This window comes from Thalassophryne amazonica, chromosome 20 (genome assembly GCF_902500255.1).
Source record: "Thalassophryne amazonica chromosome 20, fThaAma1.1, whole genome shotgun sequence".
NCBI classification, from domain to species: Eukaryota; Metazoa; Chordata; class Actinopteri; order Batrachoidiformes; family Batrachoididae; genus Thalassophryne; species Thalassophryne amazonica.
The window spans coordinates 15,750,121-15,764,767 of record NC_047122.1 but is presented as its reverse complement, the minus strand read 5'-3'; the positions used below and the strand labels follow the sequence as shown (position 1 = coordinate 15,764,767).

General features: G+C 40.3%; 1 protein-coding gene across 1 annotated transcript; it reads right to left on the bottom strand.

The window, feature by feature from the left end:
* Positions 1-2,488: 2,488 nt before the first annotated feature.
* Positions 2,489-7,232, bottom strand: LOC117502387 (tudor domain-containing protein 7B-like). The gene is made up of 5 exons (XM_034161416.1): positions 7,218-7,232; positions 6,922-7,057; positions 4,657-4,777; positions 2,939-3,062; positions 2,489-2,755 (listed from the first exon to the last, which is right to left on the bottom strand). Exons 1-5 carry the CDS (start codon positions 7,230-7,232, stop codon positions 2,636-2,638), a joined length of 516 nt encoding a protein of 171 aa, XP_034017307.1. The 3' UTR covers positions 2,489-2,635.
* Positions 7,233-14,647: the final 7,415 nt, after the last annotated feature.

Below are 14,647 nucleotides of genomic sequence, written 5' to 3'. Positions count from 1 at the left end.
GAGAAAGAGACAAAAAGAAATAGCCAAGGAGGGAATCTCTTTAGGGTCAGGGACCCTATGGCCTTGTTTAGAGAAGTGTTTCATAAATGTTAAAAAATTCATATATTTGCAGTTTAGTTGAATAATAAAGTGAATTTTGTCTCTTATTTGTTTTTGTCTATAAGCACATGCAATATCAATATCAGTGCTCAGATGACAGTAGCTTCTGGGAAAGGTGCAAGTTGCAGTAAACTGTGATGCCAAGCGCTAAGGATACATGCTATCCAGTCACAGCAGATGAAACTTTTTTTTTTTTTAACTACTAACATCATTGTTAGACTTTTTTAGGTTCAATGATTCCACGGCGTGTAGATGTTATGGCGTCAGTGACCCCATGGCCTTGGCAGAGGTTTGCACTCTCTAAGTGCTTCTAGTTTCAGAAGCATTTTGGCTGCAGACGAGTTAACAGTAACAAGTTGAAGGGAACAGTGAGGACGGTGCATTTCCCAAACAAATATCAGCGATCAGGCCGGTGTGTCCAGTGTGAGATCAACTAAATATGACTTCATCCCTTTTCATTCCTCCTAATCCCTTCTGTGTCTGAAGTCGGTTTGCTCATATTGTGGAGAAAAAAATACATCCATTGTGTTGCAGTTCAAACTGATCCACACTTTAAAATCCACTGAAAACATAAAGAATCAGCAGTCAGAATCAGCATCAACAGTAATTAACGTCTGTCTTAATGTTCATGCAGATGCCTGAAGATATGATGCTTCCTCTGTTGGACACAACATCGATGATGTTACCTGGGGAGCCCCTGGCTGTTTGGGGTGTTTAGAACATCGTACACGCTCACCTGGGTGATCCAGCTGAAGTTGTTAAGGTGTTTCATGATGACTGTGAAGATCGTGTTGATTTGGAGGTATTTCTTCTGCTTACATCAGTTTTCCAGCTGTGGAAGGTTTCCAACATTGGATTTTTTTTTTTTCTGCAGATGGGCTCAGCTGCTGCCCTCAACCAGGCCTGTTGCACGAAGGAAAGCAAACACAATAAATTGTCTGGGTCCCCAACCTTGCCTGGGGTCCAACCACAACTGGTTATGAATTTTATGCAACAACAACATTCTGCGCCCATCCAGACGCGAAGAAGCTGTAGGCCTCCAAACATCTGTATGCCTTCAGGGCTTCTTCTGTGTAGGGTGTTGGAGTGTTGATAAAGTAGTTAAAAATGTCTGGATATCATACCGCCATCTGGTTTCTGCTCAAAATTGATAAAACTGGTGAACTTCTGAGGGAAATATTGAACAGATCCACATTGATTCTCTGTATTTTCCCTAAATACCTCTTCTGATCAGGATCGAGCGCTTTAGCTATATCAAATACTTGTACAAATGAGCTTGTCCGTCCACGGACGATCCTTCACTGGCCATACTGTGGTGTGGAACTTGCTGTCCAGTATGACTGCGTACACAAACCTGCGTGTTGCGTGTGCCGTCAGTGCACATTGTCTAGAGGGCACCAAAAGGTCTCGAGCCAGCTCTGTTTAACAATCGGAATTTGTTCCATGTGTGCAGTGCACGTAGCTTTAAGATTTGGCTACAGGCTGTTTCTGAGTAATGCAAAAGTAACAAGTAATGAGCTACTTTCCATTGAAAGTAAAATCATTTTTGAAGTAACGACTGACATTACATGTGACATTACTTTTTTTGAGTGACGACCTCAACAATATTCAGCATTGTTCCACGAAATGCTTTCAAGCTGTTGGAAAAATACTGAAGCTTCATTTCCAAAATGAATGTTGATAAAAATTTTGAAATTTCCAGATAAGTAAAATCAACTCTTCAAAGACAAAAAAAAAAATAATAAAAATTCTCGTAGAACCGCCATCAAATCATCCAATCATGATTCGTCCAGATACTTTATGAGATGCCAAAATTTCTGTCTACAAAACAGGTAGCACAGAACAAGAGTAAAAGTCTTCAGTGTGAGTACATGGATCCATATAATGAAATATGTCCTCTGCATTTAACCATCTTAATTACAGTTAGACACAGTCCAACCAGAAGGAGCCATGTGCAGCCACAGTCCAGAGCACAGGGACCAACTCCAAATGTGGAGATGTTGGAGTGTCCAGAGGAAATTCAGACACCAGGAGAACAGTGGGAATTCTGGAGTCTGTAGGGGCCTTTAACAAAAGTTCACAGGGGGGCCTCCAACAAGGGTTCATCACCATGATGTTGTAGGTGCGGCCCTGCACTTGTTCTCACCGTCACTGTGAGGCCTTTACCCGGGTTCTGCACTACTTGACCACCTGAATCATTTTAATAATCTTCTCCTATTTATTTAAAGTGACTGGAGACCAAAAAGATTCCAAATGATCTTTTAATTTGAAGTAAGAAATATTCACAATACAGTGATCAAGGAAAGTAATTCATTATGTGCTTGAAGATAAGTCGATGTTACATTAATGCTGCTGTGAAAAGATGAACAAATATAAGAATAAAGTGAGATAGCAGGGTTTTTCTTGGCTTTTTTATTAGCAGCTGGGGCAGGAAAGGAAACGCCCTCCAATCTACACTAAACATTATTATTATTATTATTATGTAAAAAATGTCTTCAAACATGGGTTTTGGAGTCCCTCCTGTCATCGCCATCCTTCAGGGTGGGGTCCTGCTGTACAGGATGATCTTCCTTGGGTCATCAAGCAGTGGACAGATGATATCACAGACGTCTTTGAGGAGATCCAGGTTCTCCAGGACGTATTCTGGCAGTTTGGTCTGGAAAAGATAAATAGATTTAGAGTTAAAAGTCCATCAGGTAACTTTTCACAAGAGTTCTCACAGACACTCATTAAGTCTGTTTTTAATAACGTGGTGTTTTGTAAAGTCATTTCTTGATCACAGCTGCTCTGACTGATGAAGAAGGTAAAAGCAGGTGGAGTGTTTCAGAATGTCACTTACTTTGTATTTGTCCTGGAAAACCTTCGGCAGCGCGTTGGCCCACAGTCCATGAGGGAACGTTTTCAGCAGCTCCTTCAGCTTCAGCTTCAGTTCTGGACTGAGAGCTGCAGAGGAGGAAGGAGGCCTGGAGGAGGAGAATTGGAAAGAATTCATCAGACGATTCACTCTGTGATACTTTACCATCACTTCACTGTGTGTGACATGAGTTTCATCTCAGCTTTAATTCAACATTTCAACTATTTCACTCCCTCACTGTTCCCTCTTCTTGTTCCCCACAGATGCTGATTTACCCTCAAACATCAGACCATCATCTGAATGTTTGTCCAAACTTGATATGTAGATGACAGTCAGCTCCGGGGGTTGCCCCTAAAGGGTTTGTTTTGGCAAAGGTCAAGGTCAATGGGGTGAAAAGTCAAAATTTGGTGCACCAAACACAGCACACATTTGGAGGTGGTTTCTGGAATTGCTCAGGTCACACTGAATCGATGAAGGTGCAGGTCATTGTTGTCAAAAGTAAAAAAAAATTTAAGTTTCTCAGTCTGATTTACATGAAACTTGGGACACATTTGGAGGAGGTTTTTGGAATTGACCAGCAAGTTTACATTTTCCTGACCTCCGTCATTGGGGTCGAGCTCATGTCTTCCCGTCATTGTTGGCTGACTCCTCCCAAGTCCTTTTGCTGATTTCTACCAAACTTGGCATGTCAATGGCAGCTGACCCTGAAACTGCCCTGAAATAATTAATTTTGACAAAGGTCAAGGTAAAGAAATTTGATTTTCAAATCACAATCGGGTCTCCATGCAACCAAAGTAGGGGTTGTGTCCAAATTCTTGCCACTTCATTGGACCTGTTTCTTGTGGCTGTTGAACTGTCCCAGGGATGTCCCTTGTCAACAATCCTGTTTGTGATTTTTGTTTTTCTTACGGACAGGATTTCAAAGCTCAGTCAGAGATTGGAGGGTGTCCAGTTTGGTGACCTCAGAATCACATCTCTGCTTTTTGCAGATGATGTGTTTCTGTTGGTGTCAGACTGAGACCTCTGATGTGCACTGGGCATGTTTGAGGCCCAACGTGAAGCGACTAGGATGACAACCAGCACCTCCAAATGGTCATGAGCTTTGGGTAGAGACTGAAAGAACAAGATCATGAATAAAAGGGAAATGAGGTCCTTTTGTACGGTGTTCCAGTCTTACACTCAGGGACAGGGTGAGACGCTTTAACAGTAAGAGAGACTTGGAGTAGAGCCATGGATTTTTCAGACTGAAAGCATCTACTGAGGATGCCCCCTGGTCATCTCCCCCACAAAGTCTTCCAGGCACGTGGGAGGAGGCCGCAGGGAAGACCCAGAACACACTGGAGGGATTTTATCTCCCAGGTGGCTTGGGAACACAGAGGGATTCTCCTGAAGGGGGTTAAAGGTCAGAACAGGGAAGTTTGGGTTGAGCTGCTTCGTCTGCTGACACATGACCCAGACCCAGATAAGTGGCAAAAATGAATGAATTTGTAGCAAATGTGAGTTAGACTCTGGAATCGCCTTGCCTAGGTCAGCAAGAAGTCAATCATTTGAGAGAAGTCACGGTCAATACGGTCAAACATCAGACTGATGTAGCTGTTATTGTCTTCATGTCCACAATAAGTCCTCTTACTGAGTCATAAAAAAAGACACAAGGAACCAATACAAGTGTGTAAGTCCAACCCTAAATCACATCATTCACTCACTGTGCTGAAGGCGGGCGTGAGGACCTTCGTTCTGACGGGACCATCCTGATGTCCCTCGTCATGATGACACAGACATTCTGTCCATTGGGGTTGGACAGCCTGTGAGGAGTCTGAGGTTTGTCTGCAGAGAGAAAGAAAGAGAAACAGTCTTCAGCTAAAGTCCAGACCTGCTGAGACAGAGACGTGTGTCTGTCTGACTGCTACTGACTGTACTGATCTGCAGAAATCTGATGCATCAAACACAATAATAATTCAACTAAAGGTGGCAACATAACGAGACACAGACAAAATAAATGTCCACGTCTCTCCTGGACTCAGCAGTTGCACACAAACATTTCCTCAGGTTTAAAGTTGTATCAGGTAAATTTGGCTCAGGGTTGTTTTATGCAAAGCACCAAACCAAAACATTTACAGACTTTTCCAAACTGTCTGAAAACCTTTGTCATGACTTTAATGTCATTTTGTATTTATTCTCAGACAATGCTGCACATGCAACATTCATACTGTAGAAAAATTAAGAACATGGATATGAAGAATGTTTTGTTTTTTCCTGAAAAGGGGTTCGATCCTCAGAGTGACAGACTCAGGAACATCTTGATTGTCTGCTCATTTTGAATCCAATTTCATTCTTGTCTGTTTCTGATTATTCATGTTAATGTATTATTCTGTGTTCTTGGTCTTGGTTCTTTATTGTATTCTTGCTTCTCTCTTGTATTGCATTTTCGGTTTAGTCATTTATTGCTTTTCTTTCTGTATTCTTGAGTCACTAGTATCATTCTTAGTTATCTTTTTTTATTTGTCATGTATGTATTGGTTTAGCTTTTCACATTCTTTACATTATGCTTTAGTCACAGGTTTTGCTTATGTTTATCTTTAGTGTTTTGTATCTGATTATGTTCCGTTTGTGATTTATTTCTTATTGTAGTAAATTTGTATTGTCATTGTATTTATTTCTATACTTTATTCAGTGTCAGTTCTGTTCCAGTTTTGTTTATTATTATTATTATTATTATTGATCTCCTGATTTTCCACTTTGATTAGTCACATTATCTCCTAGTTTTTTTCCCCCTTTTGTTTTGCTCACTCTTATTATTGTCTGCCTTAAGCACGCCTCTTTTTCTCCATTAATTTTCCAGTCACTTGGTTCTTTTGATTTGTCTGCGTTGCGTTTTCCTCCCTGACTCTCTTGCACCTGTTCCTCATCTGTCAGCCACGCCCCCTTTCCAGATCCTTCGTCCTCACGTGTACCTTGTTTTCCTGTCACCGTCTTCCTTATTTAAACTGCGTCTGTTCACTCCCTCACTGCTCATTTGTTGATGATGTCCGTCACTTACCAGCACTTCGTCTCGTCCTGTTTTTGCTCTAGCCGTGTTTTGATTCTGCTCTGTGTACCGGATCCTGTTTTTGCCTCAGCTCTGAAAGCCCAGTTTGCTTGTGTACTAACCCTGCTTGTTTTTGACCACGTCCTCTGCCTCGCCCCTGCCTGGTACTTTTGTTCTGAGAACTGCCTTCCTGTCACCGAACCCCTGTCTGTAATAAAGACCATCCTTTTTACTCATACGTCCTGTTTGTGAGCCTGCATTTGTGTCCAGCCTCTGTCTGTGCCTCGCCTTTGCTCAGCCTGACAGTTTTCAGATACGTTAATCTGTTTGTTTGTGAAATTACGCATAACTTTTCAAGAAGTTTCCAGAATCATTCAGAAGAACGAGCCCCTCAGCGACAATCGACTTGTAATTTCTGTGTGCGCAGCAGCAAAAGTAAGGTGAATTAATGCACAATCATTTTATAAGTTCTTCACATTTCTCCCTTTGTCCTCGGGTCGTCATAGCAGATCCACAATGGAGCCGCATCTTGATTCAGTAAGTGTTTAAGGTCACATGACATGGAAAACCAGCCGGGGTGGCCTTGAACAAACAACTCTATGCACCGGAAAAAAGTGCACAAACCGCTTGGCTACCTTCATTTTAAAGAGCATTTTTTGATGTTTACTGAGAAAAACATGTACACGTGTACACCCACAGAATGTCTCTTCAGCCGACCAGATGTGTCTGATTAGACATTCACTGATTCTGTTCCGACATTAAGTGGTTATCTTTGAGCTTTGAGCCCCGTACCGTTACATTGTTCCAACTCCACAATGGAACAGTTAAAATCGTTTTTGTCCCAAGTGAAATGCTGAATCTAAAAACATCTAAAAAATAATGCTCAGGTTGAAAAAACCCACAGTTCCGCTTTAAAAGTTTATATTCCAAAACCAAAATTTACCGTTGAGTACTCGCGGTGCAGCTGGTCTGACCCTCCCATCGCTGTGGATCTGGTGTGGTTTGTTCATCTGCTTGGAGACCTGCTGAGGGCTTCTCACCTTGGCTGTCTGGGGTTCGGTGGAAGAAAAGCACATCATCTGCAAAAGAGTCAAAAACAAACACTGATATGTAAAATCCATGACCAACAGTAAAATATCAGTATTTGGTGTAATTATATGGATATTGGATTGTATCATAATGGCACATATTGTTTTATCAGGGTAAGTTAAAAATCACAAACATTTATTTTCACGTTACCTGTAATCTTGCCATGAGACACCAGCTGCTGCGTTCAGCATATCAAGTTCATTTGTCAAAATATTTCAGCTATTCATAATTTTACGCTGCCAGCTGTTTATTTTATGCACCTTGTCTTATAGATATGTTGTGAAACAGGAGTCCCCATGGACTATGATGTTTGCAGATGACATTGTGATCTGTAGTGAGAGTAGAGAGCAAGCTGAGTCTAGTCTGGAGAAGTGGAGATATGCTTTGGAGAGAAGGGGAATGAAAGTCAGTAGAAACAAGACTGAGTACATGTGTGTGAACGAGAGGGAGCCCAGTGGAATAGTGCAGTTACAAGGAGTAACTTACCTCCTGTCTGATCTCATCTGTCAACCTGTCCATCACCACTGCAAACAAGAAAGGACTCAGAGCTGATCCTTGGTGTAATCCCACCTCCACCTTGAATGAGTCTGTCATTCCGACTGCGCATCTCACCGCTGTCACACTATTCTTGTACATGTCCTGCACTACCCTAACATACTTCTCTGTCACTCCAGACTTCCTCATACAATGCCACAACTCTTCTCTTGGCACCCTATCATAAGCTTTTTCTAAGTCCACAAAAACACAATGTAACTCTTTCTGTCCTTCTCTGTACTTTTCCAACAGTATTCTCAGAGCAAACATTGCATCTGTAGTGCTCTTTCTCGGCATGAAACCATATTGCTGCTCACAGATCTTCACCTGTTTTCTAAACCTATCTTCTACTACTCTTTCCCATAACTTCATGCTGTGGCTGATCAGCTTTATGCCTCTCTAGTTACTGCAGCTCTGCACATCACCCTTGTTCTTGACAATAGGAACCAGCACACTTCGTCTCCACTCCTCAGGCATCCTCTCACTTTCCAAGATTTTATTAAACAATCTGGTTAGAAACTCTACTGCCATCTCTCCTAGACATTTCCATGCCTCCATTGGAATGTCATCTGGACCAACTGCCTTTCCACTTTTCATCCTCTTCATAGCAGCCCTCACTTCTTCCTTGCTAATCTCTTTTGCTTCCTGATTTACTTTCACCACATCATCCAGCCTTTTCTCTCGCTCATTTTCTTTATTCATCAACTCTTCAAAATATTCCCTCCACCTTCTCAGCACACACTCCTCACTTGTCAGCACATTACCATGTGCATCTTTTACCACCCTAACCTGCTGCACATCCTTTCCAGCTCTGTCCCTTTGTCTGGCCAATCGGTACAAGTCCTTTTCTCCTTCCTTACTATTCAACTTCTTGTACAGCTCGCAATATGCCTTTTCCTTTGCTTTTGCCACTTCTCTTCTCGCCTTACGCCGCATCTCCTTGTACTCCTGTCTACTTTCTTCATCTCTCCGACTATCCCAAAACCTTTTCACCAACCTCTTTCTCCTTATGCTTTCCTGGACCTCTTCATTCCACCACCAAGTCTCCTTGTCTTCCTTCCACTGTCCAGATGTCATACCCAGTACTGTCCTAGCTGTCTCCCTCACCACATCTGCAGTACTTTTCCAGTTGTCCAAAACTGCTTCCCCTCCAACTAGTGCTTCTCTCACCTGCTCGCTAAATTTCACACAACAGTCTTCCTCCTTCAGCTTCCACCATCTGATCCTTTGTTGAGCTCTCACTCTCTTCTTCTTCTTTACCTCTAACGTCATCCTACAAACAACCATCCTATGCTGTCTAGTGACACTCTCTCCTGCTACCACCTTACAGTCTGTGATTTCTTTTAGCTTGCATCTCCTATAAAAAATGTAGTCCACCTGTGTGCACCTTCCTCCACTCTTATATGTTACCCTGTGCTCCTCCCTTTTCTTAAAGTAGGTATTCACCACAGCCATTTCCATCCTTTTTGCAAAATCAACTACCATCTGTCCTTCCCGATTCCTATCCTTGATACCATATCTACCCATTACTTCCTCATCACCTCTGTTCCCTTCACCAACATGCCCATTGAAGTCTGCTCCTATCACCACTCTTTCATGCTTGGGCACACTCTCCACCACCTCATCTAATACACTCCAGAAATCGTCTTTCTCCTTCATCTCACAACCTACCTGTGGGGCATATGCACTGATGATATTCATCATCACCTCTTCAATTTCCAACTTCACACTCATCACCCTGTCAGACACTCGCTTAACCTCCAACACACTTTTAACATACTCTTCCTTTAAAATGACCCCAACACCATTTCTCTTCCTGTCCTCACCATGGTACAACAACTTGTACCCACCGCCGATGCTCCTGCTCTTACGTCCCTTCCATTTGCACACACAATATGTCTACCTTTCTCCTCTCCATCATATCAGCCAGCTCTCTCCCTTTACCAGTCATACCACCAACATTCAAAGTCCCCACTCTCATTTCCACCCTTCTAGTTTTCTTCTTCTCCCGCTGTTCGTGGCAACGTTTTCCTCCTCTTCTTCATCGTCTTCGCCCAACAGTAGCCCAATTTCCACCGGCACCCTGTTGGGCAACAGCACCGGTGGCGGACGTTGTTAACCCGGGTCGCGACCGATCCGGTATGGGAATTCGATTCTGAGTCTGCATAGTTGGGTTGGCTTGTTTTATGCCGGATGCCCTTCCTGACGCAACCCTCCTCATTTATACGGGCTTGGGACCGGCACTCAGAATGTACTGGCTGCACACCCCATGTGGCTGAGTTAACTGATGGTTAGTAAACAAACTGGAAATTTAATTCTGATTTGAAAAATATTCAACAGGCAGTAAGTATACGTATAATATAGAGATATGTCCACCATTGGACATGTGAAGGTTCTTCAGCCAGTCTGTTTTGTCCTTTCTTTGGTTTTCTTTTAGGATCTCACAAGATCACTTGCTTAATGCGACTGAAATCTGATTTCTTCTGTTTACGGCGAATCATTCCAACTTCCATCATCTAATAAAGACTTCAGCATTCACAGGTTTGGTTCAGTTCTTTCAAGAAGAAACTTTAAAAGTGAATTTACAGGGTTTGATACAAGTTTCACTTCAAGACCATGTAGTTTTTGAATCAGATTTGATGTAATCAACCTGAAGTTGATTATATTTGACAAGAGAAGTGTCAGAAATTATTTTATTCCTCAAATAAAAGGAATGTAATATGCTGCTAAAATTAAGAACAGATATTATTTATACTGGAGTTTCTGTTTTAGATTTCTGAGTCTCACAATTAATGTTGGTAAAACAAAAGGCAAGAAAAATCTTCACATTTAATAGTAAACACTGGTATACAAATATTTAGAAGTTGTCTGCTTCACAAATAAAATGTGCTATTTTTTATGGATTTTGGCATGTTGAATTCAAATATGACAATAACAATGACCAACTGGCTACTGTTTCCAAGATATACAAGGTTTTACATTTTGCGTCTACATAATTATATAGTATTAACAGTAGAATTTTCATGAAAAGTCATAAACATAGGTCTTTTTTACGTTTCTCTGACTGTTTGTATAATATTTCACCTGTTCTCTTTTTGTAACACAAAAAGGGTTAGGAAAAGGGTTATATATTAATCCTTAGTAGCACAGCAATAGCATTTCTTAAAACTACAGCCAATCAACAATTTCAAACATTTTCATTCTCTGTGGCCCAAAATTAATAAAGTTTGACTGTCTTTATTTCAGAAGCATTTTGGCTGTAGACCAGTGAAATTGATCCTTGGGGGTTGATCCGAATTCAATCACGAACCTCTCCAAATTGATTCTGCTGCATGCGGATGATGGAGGGCAGGCTGAGGAGCAGAGACATCAGCGATCTGTGTCCCATGCGCCTGAAGGCGATGTGTTCTCCAGTAAGCAGCTTGTATTCTGACTTAAGTCGGGTCAGTGACAGTCGCCCCTTGTTCATCTGGAGGATGGCTTGGAGAGTTTTCTGAAAAAGTTCAAGATCTTCCATCTGTGGAAAAACAAATTCAGAGATAAACAAACAAACAAACAAGCTGAAACTTTTATTCATTATTTCCTTTCCTTACCACTGTCGTCTGTGTGCTTGCTCTCGGGGTTCTGTGAAGCGCCTTGAGGCAACTCTGTTGTGATTTGCCGCTATATAAATGAAGAAAAAAAAAAAGAAATTGAAATTGGAAACTGACAAAGTGAAAGTTGGAGATGGAGAAAGTGAAAATTATCATGTGTCACGTAACATATAGAATCTGGCCTTTATGCTCCACTGATGGATAAAGTCAAACTTGAGTAAATCTGCAGTTACTTGGTGGAATATCACTTTAATTTCTCCAAATTATTTTAACATGACAGAATATTTTTAAATGTCTCTACGTGATTTTAAATCTAAAACAGATAAATGATTTGACAGCTGTAAACAAATGTTTACAAAGTGATTTAAGTATCAGAAGAAGCCTTCTTGATTTATTTTTACTCTAGATAAGGTATGATCAGACAAACATCCCCGTTCAAGTGAAACACAAACTGCAACTGATAATTAAAACCATTAAAAACGTAGCTACACCCAATTTTGTATTTTTTATTTATTTTTAAAGTTATGACTGGAGGTTGCCAGTGACGATATTGGTATTGATACGGTATTGATCCGATACCAAGTAAATACAGGCCCAGTATCGCCGATATCGATACCGATACGTTTTCATATTTAAGCTTCATAGATCCAAAGGATCCTGTTGACATATGTGTATGACTGACTGAATGTATTCTGTACACGGTATTCCTGTTCCTCTCCACAAGAGGGTGCTATTGTTTTTTACAAGGTAAAAGTTACTGGTGACGTCACACCTCATATAAAAATGAGTGTTAGCCTTTTTGAATCTCTCTCGGTTCTCTCTCTCTCAACATGACGGCTCATGAAGAGCAGTGAGGTATTGTTTTGCCTAAATAAATATGCCAGAAAGGCTGAAGAAATATTTCGTCTCATCTACCTTTCTATGTTGCTAATTGTTGTCCTGCTGCTGTGTTAGTAGTACACCTGCTAACAGATCCAAAAGACCAAGGATAGAATTTCGCCAAACATTGTACTTGACAACAAAATACTTTATTATCACAATCAACATTTTTGTTTAAAAAAATATCACTCGACCATCTTCTTTACAGGCAATTCTTTATGCTTCTGTTAAAGCGACCATCCCCAAAATTAAGAATCTTGTAGTTTCCCACTCAATAAAAATTCTCCACCAAATCAGAAAACATGTCAAGTGGAAAGACATTTCACTGTTGGCCCCGATCATGCATAATCATGAATTTACTCCAGCTCTGTCAGGAGTCTCCTTCAATCAGTGGATTAAGGCTGGTATAAATTCTATGCAAGATTTGTTTATTCAAAATACTTTTGCCACATTTAATCAACTTTGTGAAAAATATAAAATACTGAAAACAGATTTTTTCAAATACTTACAAATTCGTAGTTTTGTGAAATCAGTGCTCCCATCTTTTCCATATCAGCCTCCTGAGTACGAACTGAATACAGTATTCCTGAAAGAACCCTTGAAAAAAGGTTCAATTTCAAAAATATGTAACATTTTGTTTGAGATTGAAAATATGCCCACATTGGACCATTTAAAGGAAAAGTGGCAACAAGACATTGGAATTACCATCACTGACTCTTAATGGACCAAAACTCAAGACAACGTCCACTCGTCCTCAATCTGCGCCCGACACGGCCTGATTCAATTCAAGATTCTACACAGTTACATTACTCCAAGATGCGACTTTCCAAACTGTTTCCTGGTGTAAATGCAACATGTGATCGTTGTGGACAAGATCAAGCCTCACTTGCTCATACCTTTTGGGGATGTCCAAATATATCCACATATTGGGTAAAAATATTTACTATGTTGTCAGAAATCTGTCAAATACGAATTTGTCTAGATCCTGTACTTGCGCTGTTTGGTGTACCCTCACCCACTCTTGGTCTTTTGAATAAACACAAAACATTTATCAAATGTATAACTTTGCTGGCCAGAAGGCTAATTCTATTGAATTGGAAACAAAAGAATCCTCCAACCTATTACAATCTACTATTGGATGTTATGAAACATGTTAATTAGAAAGGATCAAGTTTGAGCTAAGAGGGAAACTAAACACTTTTCACTTAATTTGGGATGCTTTTCTAAAATATTTTGAAAAAAATCAGGGGAAATCTTAGTGCAAGATAACATAAGAAAACATAAAATATAGTAATAGTAACATGTAATGAGAAAAATAAAGTAACAAATAAGGTAACATAAAAGTAATCTGGCTCCACCCCCCTCCCTTCCCGAAATCCCCATATACCACCTTTAACTTTTTAGTTTGCTTTTATCACTAATAGCATATACAGCAATGTTGATTGGATAATGTCAATATTGATTTGATACTCTCTACCTGGGTGTTATTTTTTCATAACAGTTCAATTCATGTTTTATGTACACCTTGTATTATTTCTGTTGTCACTGTCAACACTGTAAGATGACATCTTTTGTATTGGCTGTGAAATTATTGAAAATGAATAAAAATATTTACAAAAAAAAAAAAATCACTCAACAACTTAAAACAAAATCTCCTGAGACAGAGGGCTGCCTCGAGGAGAGCGCTGAGTGGGCGGGCCAGGCTGAGCCTACCTGCATGGCTGTTGGCTGGCGCCGCTGAGCCACGTGACGGCGCAACAACAAAAGACCAGAGGGGGGAGGGTGCGCTGCTCCGTGTTGTGTGACACAGCGCAGCGCTGCTCTTACAGGCAGAGAGTAGAGTTTGATGAATCTGCGTGCACAGCAGTCATTGTGTGCGGGAGAGAAAAAAAGCTTGAGTATCGATCTTTTTACACGTGGATAGTTCATTATCAATACCAGTGTTGGTATTGATATTATCGATATTAGGATCGATCCGCCCACATTAGCAGTGCTTAGCTTACAAATGATTTCCCCCTGCTCCCAGACAAAAATAGCAACATGTTTCATATTCTATTGATTGATTGATTGATTTTTATTCGTATAAAATGTAAACATGTGTAAGATAATACAGTATAAAAATGTATTAAATAAACATGGATACGTAAATATACAGGGTAAAAAAAAGCATAAAATGCTTGTTTCCATTGTGGCCCAATGTTTAATACGTGTGTCTTCACGTCAATTACACGCACTGCACAGAAACAGTGTCAAACAACACACTGTAAGATGTTTATTTAAAAAAAACAAAAAAAACATGCTGTAAGATGTTTACGAACGCACCACTGTCAAGATAATCCAATGACTTTCACTCTTTCTTCAGTTTATTCAAGATTAAAATATGAACAGTTATGCACAGATTTTTTTTTACACATTTGTGAATCTGGTTACAGACACACAGAATTTTTTACACATTTGTGGATCGAAATACACATTTGCAAATACTTTTGCTACAATAATGGCCCCATAAAAACTAAATATAAAAAAACAATGTTTGAACAAGAGCTGCCTGAACCTGAACTGATTTGTCAAACT